The sequence below is a fragment of the Xiphophorus couchianus genome, chromosome 14 (genome assembly GCF_001444195.1).
Source record: "Xiphophorus couchianus chromosome 14, X_couchianus-1.0, whole genome shotgun sequence".
NCBI lineage: Eukaryota > Metazoa > Chordata > Actinopteri > Cyprinodontiformes > Poeciliidae > Xiphophorus > Xiphophorus couchianus.
The window spans coordinates 9,221,181-9,234,843 of NC_040241.1; the positions used below are offsets into that span (position 1 = coordinate 9,221,181).

A 13,663-nucleotide genomic window follows, 5' to 3' on the forward strand; every position below is an offset into this window, starting at 1 on the left:
AGCATTTATTTGATTGGCAGAAAGGTCACAAAGAATTGGAAGAATTTTATTGCACAGGGAACAACCATTTCAGCTCAAGAAATTTCAAACTACAGCAGCGAAGACGGTAATCAATGATTAGAAAAGAATATGGGACTTTTGCCCCCCAAAACTGAACAGAAAGACATGACTGAAGTCAGTGGGGGAAGGACTTCAGGTGTGAAATAGTTGTCCCATTATGTCCTATTCTTCAGGTGTGCTTTGGAAAGCTAAAGATGAAAAGGGATTTTGTGTTTCTGCATCACAGAAAGTCCAAGTAAACATCCAAATCCACCACAACAATAATTTTATACATATGGTGTCCAACAAGGAGTTGACGTTCTGCATGCTTTATATACTTCCTTGGTGTAACACGTCTTAATTGGTAGAATGCTGAGGAGTTTCTTCAGTCATTTGAATCCGTTGCATTCGGAGGAGGAAGTCTAGACAGAGTCCAGAACTTAATTTCACCTTAAGGAAAATACGGAGCTGAGATGTCTGCAAAATCTGCTAGATTTGAAGTCAGAGAACGAAAATATTACCAAATGACAATTTGACAGACTCCAAATAAAGTTGAAACTAAATCAAAGTTTAAGCATAAGACTGTGAATATTTATACAAACCAGAGGCGAAAACGAGAGGCTGGGTAAACCGTGGGCAGGTCACCAACCCATCACAGGGTAGATTTTATTTCCGTTTGTTAAAAATTTCCTAAAATATACCATGTTTCTATATTATTTTTGACATTCTTTTATTAAATTCATATTGGTAATGCTGATTCCTAGACTAAAAATGGACTCTGAAACTCATTTCTGACGTAAAAAAGAGGAAGTGATCTTCGGCTGAGTATTTTGTCTATATCAGACAACATGAAATGAGGAACGCCCCGTGTGCTTTGATAAAGTAGATAAGAGATGCACTTTACTGATTGAAATGGGCTTTAATCTATAAAACTTAGTGTGAAGCTATCCTTTATTGTCTCGTTTTTTTATGCTGGCATGACTCTTTTCTGTGTGTAAGGGATTCTTGAACCACAGAGAGTTTTTGTACTGCCTCTCCGTCTTGTAGGCACAGGAAACAGAAGTTCCACATGTTCACCACAGAGCAGCTTCTGACTTCAAGTTGCAGAGCAGCTGAGGAAAAAAATGCATTTCTGTGCCTACATGCAGAATAATACCATTCTTTGGTGCATGCACAATTGCATCCATGAATGCACCCGTCTATTAACCCAACTGCGCATTTTGCAAGCTTTTGTACGAGTGTTTCTTAAAAGCTCGTGCTGCCACCTCCACCTCCTGACTTCCTGTCGTGTTGAAACAGAGCATGTTAGAAAACCACAAGCTGAGGTCATGTGACTCAGTAAGACTACTACGATACGAGTTCAGTTTGTGAATCTCAAATCCTCTTTTCAGCTCAGTCAGTCGTCGGTTTGTGTCCGTTTTGTGTCGCAATGACTTTAGAGAAGCTCTTCCTGTAAAAGTACACACAGGAGCCAAAAAAAGAAAAAAAAGGGGAAGAGGAACAAGAGGAGGAAGGTGGACAGAGAGATGGACTCGACAGATGAGAACTGCAGTGCAGCCGCAGAGGCAAACGGAGGTGAGTTTACAGTGGATCCTGATGCAGGACATCGATATGAAGCTTGTACAAAGCTGCCAGTTTAAGGGCTTCAACTCTTGAAATTGGTTCAGTGATGTAGACGATGGATTCAATGATGAAAATCTAAATTCAGTGCGGTTTCTGGTGGTGATCTAGATTGATGTCTGACTTTTGCCACATTTCTTTGTTCTGTGTCACTCAGCTTATCCGGTACGATGCACTGAGGAAGTACTTCTCCCTTTCTTCACAGATGAGAGTCTGCCGGCTGCCATGAACGTCCAACGCCCTCCGGTCTCCCCGGGCACCCCGCCCGCCCTCCAAGAACTCAGAGTGGTCCTGCTGGGCAGAAAGGGAGCCGGCAAGAGTGCCGCAGGGAACACCCTGCTGGGAGGAGTGGGCGGCTTCGAGAGCGGGAAGCCCACGGAGGAGTGCGTGAAAAGGCGAGCGGATGTCGTTGGCAGGAAAGTCACAGTGGTGGACACACCTGGCTGGGAGTGGTACTACCCACTCAACAGTACCCCCAACTGGGTGAGGAGGGAGACTCTGAGGAGTGTGACCCTGTGCCCTCCTGGACCCCATGCCGTGCTCCTGGTAGTTCGCTCCTGCGCTTCCATCACAGACAGCTACATCCAGGAGATAGAGGAGCACCTGGAGCCGCTGGGAAGGGAGGTGTGGGAGCACACCTTGGTGCTTTTCACCAGGGGAGACGAACTGGGTCTGACCACCATGGAGCAGCGCATCCAGACCAGCGGTTCTGGACTCCAAAGACTCCTCCAGAAGTGCAGCAGCAGGTACCACATCGTGAACAACTACAGCAAAGGAGACGGGACGCAAGTGAAGGAACTGATAAGGAAACTGGAGCTGATGGTGGACAGAAAGAAGGGAGGAAGGAGTCATCTGGAGCTGGATAACGGAGTCCTGCTGGGGCTGGAGGCGGACGGGAAGAGGAGAGCCAGGGAGAGGAGGAAGAAGCAGAGGCAGATGGAGGCGCAGATGCAGAGAGGGACCATCAAAGCCGCTCTCATGAGTAAGTCCTTCAGATTGTTTAATGCTGAAGAATAAGAGTTTATTACAAAATAAACTCTAGAAAAACTCTAATGGCCTCCATGTTGGAATGGCCACCATATATTCACCTATTCTATAAATTAGACTTCAATGACGTGTTAAAACTTTGGTCTTCAGGACTAAAAAGATTGTATCTTGAGAATAGTTGTGTCATCTGTCATTTTTCTATAGCAGTTTCATTTGAAAATCACATCAGTGGTCTGTCAGCTTGGAGTTGCCCATGTCCATGACTGTGGACATGGGCAATTTTAGGTTAAATGTTAATTTCTTGACTTTGGAATTCAACATACTTGAACACATGTTCTCTTGTTTTTCCAATTTTGAGAAGTGTCAACTACATGTGAAGTATTACTCACAGAACTAAAAGATAAAGGGTTTAAATACTTTAAAAACAGAAGCTATATGTCAAAAAATGCCTTAGTTTTATTTATATTTAAGCACTTGTACAGATTTTTGTCAAAAACATTTTTTTGAACATGTTGGTGTTTGTGTATGTCCCTCACTAAATAAATTAAAAATATTTTTTTCAGAGGGAGATCAGGGGCAGTTGTAACCTAAGCGTTGCCCTGTCCTCACAAACCCAGTCAATACTGTTGTGACTAAAATTATTACTGTTTATCGCTCAACTTGTCAGAAAGGTGTTTCTTAGTTAAGTCCAAGTTTTGTGTTTTATCAAAGAATGAATTAAATGGGCTACTAGCAGAAATCGCAAACTAGTGGTGATTCATGTAAAGCTAAAATAGCCTTTTAAGCTAGCCATTAGCCAGATACGTACACAACTAGGGGAGCTAACACCACCAGAGGGCGCTGTTCATCAAGTAGAAGAACGCATGTTTGTGGCTGCAGCTAGCATGATTATTTTTGCTCATGAGACCATCCCATCCTGTGTTATATTGCTGGTGTTAAAACCAGCTGTGTGAGTGCAATAAGTTTAACAATATCTCTGGTAGCAGCGTATCTAATCACAATACTTGGAAACCTGCTGAAAACCACTGTCCAAAATTCTCATGTGGGAAGCTAATTGAAGGTCTGGTTTACAAGCTAGATGTTTTAAATTATTATGAATGTGAGAAACTCCGGCCATCCTGGAACTGAGCAGAACACCATGGGTGAAAATGAGTGAATACACATGCAGCTTTATAGTTTAGTTTTCAACTTGAGAGGGATTCAGAGTAACCTTTCAGAAGCAGACTTATCACCAGAGTCTTTTTAAATAAGAGTATAAATGTGCCCGAGGTGAGGTAAGCATGAATTACGTGAGTAAATGCTGCTAAACCGGTGGAAAAAATGGGGGGAGTGGAAACAGTGGGAAGGAGGGATGTCTCAAATTAACCACCAATACCCAAGAGAACAACTAGTTATGGATTCCCTGCAATTACACAGGGAATTCATTCAGAGGATTAGCCTTTGAATGTGACAGATGTGAGAGATCTATCCACTACCATCATCTTTTCTGCTAAGACATTGGATATCAGGAGAGAGGATCATTGTTGAATGAGTTTTTTGTGAAAGATGGAAAGTATTTCCATCCTGGTAACAACCAGAACCTTGTTCTACGCTTTGCTTTCTGGATATAATGAGAAATGATTGCCAGCTGGAGGCGTGGAAATTTTACCCAATCGCTAATGTTTGACTGTGGTGTGTGTTTGCATTTTCCTGCCAAACGAGGTGGACAGCAAAGTATGACATGGTGACAAAATGTCGAGCACAAACCACAGAGTAAAGTCTGTTTATATTTTTCTCCCTAGGTGATGGACCCCAGGGTTCGGAGCTGGATGCACACCAGTCCTTCTCCAAGGCTCCTCGGCGGCTGCCCGAGGTCAGACTGGTTCTACTGGGAGAGCGCGAGACTGGGAAGAGCTGTGCTGGGAACGCCATTCTTGGGAAAACAGGCTTCTTCGAAGCAGGAGCGGTGACGGAGGAGTGTGTCCGCCAGCAGGCGGAGGTGGCCAGGGTGATGGTGACCGTGGTGGACACGCCGGGCTGGGAGGCAGGAGTGGCCGGTGCCACGCCGGAGCGGGTCAAACGGGAGATCATGTGCAGCGTGGCCCTGTGCCCTCCGGGGCCTCACGCCCTGCTGCTGACTCTGAGGGTGGACACTCTGGTGAGGGCGGGACACGTCAGGGAGCACCTGGAGCTTCTCGGAGAGGGTGTGTGGAGACACACAATCCTGCTGTTCACCCACGGCGACCAGCTCCGCGAGGGCGTGGACATCAAGCAGCACGTCCAGAGCGGAGGCAGGGACCTGCAGTGGCTGCTGGAGAAATGCAGGGGTCGGTACCACGTGATCGGCAGCGGAGACGGAGGAGGACGAGGCAGCGGGGGGTCCGCAAAGGTGACGGAGCTCCTGGAGAAAGTGGAGAAAATGGCGACGATGAACAGATGCGAAGCTTTTTCCTGCGTGGTGCAGGAAGTTAGGGATTTGAGCCTCCAGAGGAACGAAAAGTTCAACCAGCGGATGAAGGAGATCGTGGACAAGATGGTTCGTCAGGAGGCTGAGTTGAAGAACTTGAGGGACAGGGAGGTGAAGAGCATCAGGTGGTTCTTTGACAGGAAGAAGAAGGTGAAGTCGCCGGGAAAGGCCGATGTTCAAAGAGAAGAGGAGGGCGACGAGGACAGACGGGTTGGTGAAATAAGAAACGACTTTGGCGACCTGGAGGAGCGGATGAGATGGCTGACGGAGGACAGAGAGAGGGAAATTCAGGATCTCAGCCTTGAAAACGAGAGGATCCGAGTCGCACTAAACCAACGTCAACAAGAGAAACACGAAGCGGAGCTGAACCTGGAGCTCAAAGAGAGGGAGATCGAGGAACTGAAGGAAAGGACTGACGAGCAGCAGCTGAAGCTCCTCGATCTCGAACGCACCTGCGTTGAGTCCGAACACGAGAGGAAGCGAAGGGAGGATGAAATCAGAGCAGAGAGACAGGAATGGAGGAAAAAACTTGATGAGAAGGAGGAAACGGTAGCGGTGCTTACAAAGGAGAGAGAAGAGTGGATTGAACGGTTTGAAGCTTTACAAGTAAAAATGGAGCAGATTGAAACACACTATACTGATTCTCTAAGAAAAGAAGGGGAGAAAATCAGGGAGATGGCAGAGAGGGAGGAAAAACTGGTGAAAGAGATGGAAAATCAAGACAAGCAGCTGGAAGAACTAAGAGGGAAAGCTGCAGAGGAAAAGCAGATGATGCTTGAAAACTTTAATATGTTGGAAAGAAGCACGGAGGAGCTGAAACTACAACACCAAAAAGAAATGGAGGAGAAAGAAACTCAGATAAAGGATATAAAACTGCGGCATGAAGAAGAGATGACCAGAAAAGCTACTGAGAGCGAAAGAATCATAGAGACAATGAGAGTTCAGCAGAAGCAAGAAGTTCATAAGACACTAAAAGAAAAAACAAATGACATTGAGCTACTCAAGCAACTGCACGAGGAGGAAATTAAAAACATGAAGCAAGAACAAGACAAACAAGTAGCACAGTTAAATGAGAAGTTTGCAAAAGAGAAAAGTGAACTTTTGGAGACAAAAACGAGAGAGTTAGCAGAACTAAAACAAGCACATCTTACTCAGATGGACGCAAAACGGCAAGAAGGTGAGAAAAACAAAGAGATGATTCAGCTACAGCACAAAAAAGACCTGGAATTACACGTTCAAGAGAAAAACACAGAGCTGGAGGCCTTGAAGCTGAAACACCAAGAGGAAATGGCTACAAAAATAAATGAGATGGTTAAACTCATGGAGGAAAGAGAAGTTGACCGCAAGAAGGAAGTCGGTGAGATAGTCAAAGAGAAGGAAGAGGAAGTCAAAAGGGTTAGACAGGAATACACAGAAATACTAAGCAAGCTGGAGGGAGAGAGACAGAGAGAAAGAGAGGAGCTGAAGCAGCAAATAGATGAAGGAGAGCAGGAAAAACAGAGATGGATAAAAGAGTTAAAGGAAAAGTTTGCTGCCCAAACAGAAGAAACTAGGCGAGAACGGGCAAGCATGTCGCAAGATCTGCAGCACAGTCAAAGAGAAACCGAAGACGTCAAATGTGAGCTGATAAAGCAAGTTGAAGGCAGGGCAGCAGAGAAAGAAAGGCACAAGAAAGAGTTTCTGCAAAAGGAGAGAGAGGTTGAGGAAATGAAAGAGAAATTTAAAGAATTGAGAGAGACAATCCAACAGAAAGAAGAAAGAGAGAAGGAGCTTTTCAGTGAAATTGAAATCAGAGAAACGGACAAAGAAAGATGCAAGAACGAGTCGGAGCAACAGATGGAGGAAATGAAGGAGAAGCTCAACGAAACCAAAGAAAAGATGCAGCAAGCAGACGAAAGGCTGAAAGTCCTTTCAAACGATATGAAAGCAATGGAGCAACAACTAAAAAAGAAAGAGGACGAAACGGAGGAGATGAAATTCACTGTTAAGGAAATGAAGGAAGAAATCAGAGAAAAGGAAGAGAAAGAACTCGTTTACCTGGAGCATAAAAAACACTCGGAGCAGAAACTGGAGAGAACAGAACAAGAAGCTGAAAAGATGAAGGAGCAAATAAAAGAACTCGAGGAAGACTTGCAGCAGGCAATGGAGCAAAGAGAGAAAAACGGCTTGAGCAAGAAGAAGATGCAGCAAACTCTGGAACAAAACGGCAGAGTGATAGAAAAGTTGCAACAGCACATAAAGGACATCGACGAGATTCTGCAGAGAAAGGACAAGGAGCGGGGCGAAATCATCCTGAACCAGAAGAAGGAGGCCGAGCAACGCCTGCAGGACACAGAGCGAAGGATGGAGGAGATGAGGCAAGAGCTTCTGGAAGACATGGAGAGCAAACTGAAAGAGAAGGAGGTGGAGAACGAAAGCATCAAACAGCAGGCTGACTCCAGGGAGGCAAGATGGAGGGAAGAGCTGAAGAAGACGGAGGAGAGAGGGGCGAACGAGATAAACAAGCTTCTGGAGATTATCGAGAAGAAGACGAAAGAAATAACACAAGCAGAAAGACGTCTCGCAGAGAAAGAGGGAGAGGTCGACGAGCTGAAAAGACTGTGCTCAAACCACTGCAAAGACATTGACGAGTTGAGAGAGAGCAATGAGAAGTATACACTTCGTATAGCCGAGATGCAGCAACGCCATGCAGAGGAAGAGAAGAAAATTGAGGCACAAATGATGGAAAAGCTGCAGGAGAAAGAACAAGAGCTCAAAAGTATGCTGCAAAAGGACAAAGACAACGAGAAGGAGCTCATCCAGCTGAGGCTGACCATCGAGCAGACCAAATCAGAGCTGAAGGAGCTCACCGAGAGAATGGAGAAGGAGATGACAAGCATGATTCGGGAGTACGAGAAAGAGGTCAAAGAAAAAACGGAGAAAATAGAGGCCATCGCGAAGGAGAGGGAGAGTCACGAGCAAAGCGTTCGGGTCGTCACAGAGAAATACGAGGAGAGCCAAAAGAGAGTGGAGGAGCTGCAAGAGCACAACGAAAAGATGAGAAAAGAGACAGAAAATCTCAGCATCAAGTGTGAGGAGATGAGGAAGAAGAGTGAGGAAGAGGTTAGGGAGCATCTAGCAACATGTGAGGCGAAAATAAAGAGCATAGAAGCTGTCCTTATGGAGAGAGATGCAGAGGTGAAAGCATTACAAGAAGCCAACGATAAACTTCAAGGAGAGGTGGAAGTGATTAAAGCAAGGGAAGACAGGAGCAAGATTCAGATAAATGAGCTGATGGAGAAACAAAAAGAGCAGGCAAAGAAGTATGACGAAGAATGTCTAAACAGAGAGAAATTAGCCGAGGACAGAGAGCGAGCTGTGAGGAGAGAGGAAGAAGAGTTGAGCAAAAGAAGAGACGACCTCAGTGCAAAACAGGAGGAACTTGTTGAAATGGAGATAAAGTTGAAAAATCAAGAATCTGAGCTTCAAAAACTCCAAGCTAATCTAGAGATAAGAGAAAAAGAAGCAGAGGAAATGGATAATCAAATGACAGAGTTGAACTTAAGGAAGCAGGTTATCAGGAAGAAGGAAAGGGAGCTGGACACTTTGCTTGGAGCGCTGGAGGGCAAGCAGAGAGAACTGAGCTCTCACGGTCAAGACCTCCAGAAGAAGGTCAGAGGTCTGAAGGATCAAGGGAAGGAGCTGAAGGACAGAGAGTGCTACCTAAAGAATGAGGAGCAGGAGCTGCTCAACTGGAAGTCAGAACTGCTGGTGCAAAACGAGTATGTCAACTGCACAACGCAGGAGCTGGACGAGATTCGCCGGGATATGGCTTTGCTGAAGGAGGAGCTCCGCACCAGGGAGACAAAGCTAAAGGAGTCGCTCAAAGACATGAACAAATGGGAGCTGAATCTCAGAAAACGAGAGGAAGCGTTGATCAGGAGGGAGCAAATGTCCGATGACAGCATTGACGAAATGGGTTCTTTCCATCTATTGGCTGAAGATAACTTGCCTTTGATGGACCAAGAAGTCAAGGATGGGAGGGCAAAGGGAAGAGGGAAAGAGTCAGCCGTAGAAGATACTACTAGCCCCACAGAGACAAATAAATGTCACTTTGAAACACTTTTAGAAACAAAACAAACTGAAGAAAACAAGAATATCAGCATTTTAAGGTCCCTACCGAACCACAAAGACCCGGGGTGTGACTTGAGAGTGATGGTCCTGGGAGAGACGTGGTCTTCTCGCTCCCCAACCGGAGTCACCATCTTAGGCGGAGAGGCGTCTAAGTTCAGCGGATCCGGCTTCAGGCCCTGGAGAGGTCAGATAGCCGGGAGGCGCCTGGCGGTTGCAGAACCGCTGGGTCTGAAGTGGCGAGACGGACCCGATGCGACCGATTCGGCGCAACGGAAGAGCATCCTAGAAAGTGTCTCCTGGTGCCGCCCGGGCGCTCATGTCGTCCTCCTGCTCGTGCCCGCCTTCCTGACCTGCACGCGGAAGTACAGGCGGGCCATGGAGGAGCACGTGGGCTTGCTCGGGGAGGACGTCTGGAGGCATACGTTGGTGCTTTTCACCTGGGGGGAGATTCTGGGAGAGAGCGTGGATCAGCACATCCTGAGGAACGGGGAACTGATGGGGCTCATAGAGAGGTGTGGGGGCAGATACCATGTGCTGACGAGCAAACAGAACAACTCAAAGATCAAGGCTTTATTTGAAAAGATGGAAGATATAGCAGATTTAACTTTAGAAATGTGAGGACTGAGTAATAATTATTTTTTTCACGTGTATAATATGTAAATATGTTTGAATAAAACTACCTAAAAGTGAAACAATCTAATTTCTGCCACACAAGTCTTTATTTAATATGTTATTCTATTTCTTCTTACCTCAAATAAATTAAATGGGTCACGAATTAAAAATATTTAAGGATATAAATGAGGAATTGAATTGACTGTCAGGTCAAAAATTTTAAGAAATCATAAATCCTGAAGTGCTAGAGGTGAAAAAAAAATCACTTTAGTAAAATACAAAAAAAATCTGCACTTAACTGTGCTTTATTAACACCCTGTTTCCTGAATGTTTCGTAAAGACTCATCATTCATTCATTTACTAAAAAAATAAATGCTGTAGACTTGATTTATCAGAAAAGCCTCATCTGACCTCAACCGTAATCGTCTCATTTCCTCCACTAGATGGAGCCCTTGAGTCGGTGTAGACTTCCCTCCCTAGTAAATGTATCAGTGTTGAAAGCCACAAATGGTGAGAAACATGATGGTAAAAGTATAATGAAGCCCCGTCAAACACGTTTCAACTGTGTTTCACGGGTTTCTGTGTAATAGTTACTTTTAAAAGGAAAGAGCACACAAAGCCTGACTATAGCAGGCCCCTGTGCTTCATCTTTACTTGAGGCATTTCAAGAGAACCGTCTTGCAATTATAACCCCAGGGAGCCGGCCGCACACTGAGAGGACCCCTGCTTTGACAAGTAAATTATGACTCTTGATGAGAGCATCGCGCCTCTTTCAAAATGCAATTTCTGACAGTTGGAAAAATGCAGGGGGATACATACAACAACTTCCATCATCATCTGCAGAGCCACATACAACATCCAAAAAACACTCGTGTGCAATCATCACGACTAATAATTATGGAGTGTGAGTGCTGGTCTGAATCCAACATGGCAACAGTCTTTTTTCATGGTTTTTTTTTTCTACCTATAATCTGTCCATTCAGTGTGAGCTGCCTTTAGACGCAAGATGAGAGGGTGTTGTGTCAAGATAGATCGGTCTCTCCTTTGATCATCTCTGCAGGATGGGCCTTCTTCTTTGTCAACTAGCATCTGGGATGAATTAAGGGGAAAAAAGTTGTCAAATTGCAGTTGATGCAGACATAATTTTCATGCACTTAGCATAATGTTTTCATGCCCCGGGCAGAAAATCAGTCTTAGTATCCCATAAGCAATATTCTTTATTTATTTTATTCTTTTACAGCCTTAGATTCATCATCCTTTATATGGTTTAAAATATCACAGGAAGTGATTTACATGTTATAGCAAATGTCCAGTTTGTGCCTCACCTTTCAACCAATGACCGCACCTGCCCCTCCCACCACCCAGTAACTTTAAGTCTGGACGATGGATGGATTTGTAATGGCTTTTATTTGTACATGTATGTTGATCAAGGCCCTGCGACGGACTGGCGACCTGTCCAGGGTGTACCCCGCCTCCCGCCTGGAACGTAGCTGGAGATGGGCACCAGCAACCCTCCCGACCCCATTAGGGACAAAGGGTGAACAGAAAATGGATGGATGGATGGATGGATGTTGATCAAGTTTAATTGCTCTTCTTCTGTTACTCTCCCCTCTTCATAAACAAACCCCAGTTGAAGTTTATGCTCCTGTCAAACCAGCTGCGTTCAGTACCATCAGAAGTGTCCAAAATGTGATTATGTATCAAAAATTATTCACATTTGGCCCAGAATGTAGATGGACCAGTTCCTCAACTTTGGGATATGCTGGAAAAAAAACAAGTTTGGTCTGAAAATAGCTGTAACATTTAGCAAATGCTACCTAGATTTTGGCAACAGTCTATGGGGAAAAATTGAGACAACTTCCAGTGAAAATGGACCACAAGCAGATGTGAAAGAAACAAGGCAAGTTGAACAGCAGTAGCGTCTTGCAACATATTTAAAAGGATTTATAATAGCCGCCAATGAAGATTTGTGTTCACAGAATATGTAGCCTGTTAGCTTGTCTAAGCTAACTACAACAAAATAAACTATAAAACTTGTTCCTCAAGTCTCAAAATCAACACAGTAGCAATTATAAAGCTAACAAGACAAAATTTCATATTTTGGTTTTTCACATAAAAGTCATACTTCAACAACTGTTAAAAGAGGTCACATGTAGGGTTAGCATAGCAACATGCTTCACTGAGTGCAGCTAGCTAGTCTTTATTAAAATGAAAGTGTTTAGGTTGTATGAATTCTGCAAGTTATCTGTGAGAGAAGTTAAACAAGTTAAATATTCAAAAGGAAAACAAAGTTTGAACATTGTGTGAAGTGTGAAGTTTTATAGTTCTGATGTTGAAACAACGTGTAGCTTTTAAACCGCTACATTAAAGCAACATATATGGAGCCTAAATCTAAAACATGCAGTTTCTTGGGAGCAAGTTCTTTCTGTGTTTTTGGTTTCTCATCAAAATCACACTGAAGTAATGTGTGTTTTCAGGGAAAACATTTGCTTTTCCCTAAAAAAAAACGTACTTCCACAATGTTAAACTTTTAGATTTAGTGCTATGCTGTGAGGTCCTGACAGGTGAAAAATTGGATGTGTGAATGAAGAATAAACGAGAGGGTAAAATTTTACAGATTTGTTTTTTAGAGACCTCCAAACCATCAAACCCTTTTGTCGTTCCATTTCACACCATTTAGAAGACAAATGTCCCGTCTTTCCGAACTTTTCCGGCTCCACACTGAGATTCCCACACTGAACGTCGGCGGTTGATGAAACCACTTTTGAACGCTCATTTTGGTTTTAGCTGGCACTAGTTCAGATTAAAGCAGCACTGTAACCCTAATTTCTCTTTATTTGCTGCCTTTTAAGGTCTTGATTGAGGCTTTTGGGAAAATATGGATGGGACCACATTTACATGCAACACAATAGGCAGCGATGCACAGTCAATCACGTCCGCAAGCGCTGGAAACCAAATTACCGGGGCCGTTTTAAAACAGAAGTTAATGGTTGGGCTGATTTCTATTAAGGTCTGTGCACTCTCATTTGAATAATGGTCTTCCCTGCAATGTTGGTTTTTTTTTTTCCTTCCTTTTCTGTTCCGCACTTGACCCAGGAAGGAAATGAATGTGTTTCGGTTTAAACAGCTCAATTAATATTCAAGTGGTTTTAATACTCCAGGTTTAATATGACTTCACCGTAATTAGCATTGCAGCCTGGAGCCAATTAATGACAAATCATATTCTGTGACTGCAGATTGATTTGATAAAATGCCACCACAAGCACAACATTTAAAAAAAAAAAACCATTTATTCTGAATGGGGCTCAAAGTTGATCAGTGTGAAATAGATAGCATTTTTTTAATACGGCTTTTCATCTCTAACTCCTAAACAACTTAATAACATTCTGTAGATTTAGCCCAATAGAAAAACGAATCAATAAATTAACTAAAACAATTCTCACTAAAGAGAATTTGGTTTCTTTGGAACAGATTTTAACGTATCGCCTTTTCTCTCTGAGCTGAGGCGAATCTTCCAGGTAGGTGAAAATATAGTTATTTGCATGATTGCAAAGGTCAGTCAAAGCCTCTAGAGGGCAAGGATTCATTTTGAAATTGATGGACCATGAGCAGGTGCAGACATGCACCTTGTCGCCCTCAGTTCCCACCCTGGCCACTTAATGGAGGGGGGTTGGATTTACAAAAGTTAGGCATTCACTGTTCCTGGTAGATTGTGAAACACACCCAAATATTTATTTGCAAGGTCCTTTCAAAGTTCTTACTTGTGCTGTATGCCGCTGTAGCGAAACGCTGAGCTGTGTTTGAGAATGCTGCATAGATTTTAAGAAGACTTAGCAAAAAATAAAG

The 13,663-nt window shown here is 43.9% G+C and overlaps 1 protein-coding gene across 2 annotated transcripts; it reads left to right on the forward strand.

Moving 5' to 3' along the window:
- Positions 1-1,390: 1,390 nt before the first annotated feature.
- On the forward strand, positions 1,391-9,905 carry LOC114157980 (trichohyalin). Of its 2 annotated transcripts, none has more exons than XM_028039263.1 (3): positions 1,391-1,614; positions 1,817-2,641; positions 4,428-9,905. In XM_028039263.1, exons 1-3 carry the CDS (start codon positions 1,566-1,568, stop codon positions 9,821-9,823), a joined length of 6,270 nt encoding a protein of 2,089 aa, XP_027895064.1. In that variant the 5' UTR covers positions 1,391-1,565; the 3' UTR covers positions 9,824-9,905. The 2 variants fall into 2 exon arrangements, with proteins under 2 accessions (XP_027895064.1, XP_027895065.1); XM_028039264.1 differs by having other exon boundaries at positions 1,865-2,641.
- The last annotated feature ends 3,758 nt before the right edge of the window (positions 9,906-13,663 follow it).

Bases quoted from the DNA above. Each gene is read 5' to 3' on its own strand.
- LOC114157980 (XM_028039263.1), top strand. From the start codon at position 1,566: ATGGACTCGACAGATGAGAACTGCAGTGCAGCCGCAGAGGCAAACGGA. The intron at 1,615-1,816 runs GTGAGTTTACAG...TGTGTCACTCAG, and splicing joins AGCCGCAGAGGCAAACGGAG to CTTATCCGGTACGATGCACT. The intron at 2,642-4,427 runs GTAAGTCCTTCA...TTTTCTCCCTAG, and splicing joins CATCAAAGCCGCTCTCATGA to GTGATGGACCCCAGGGTTCG.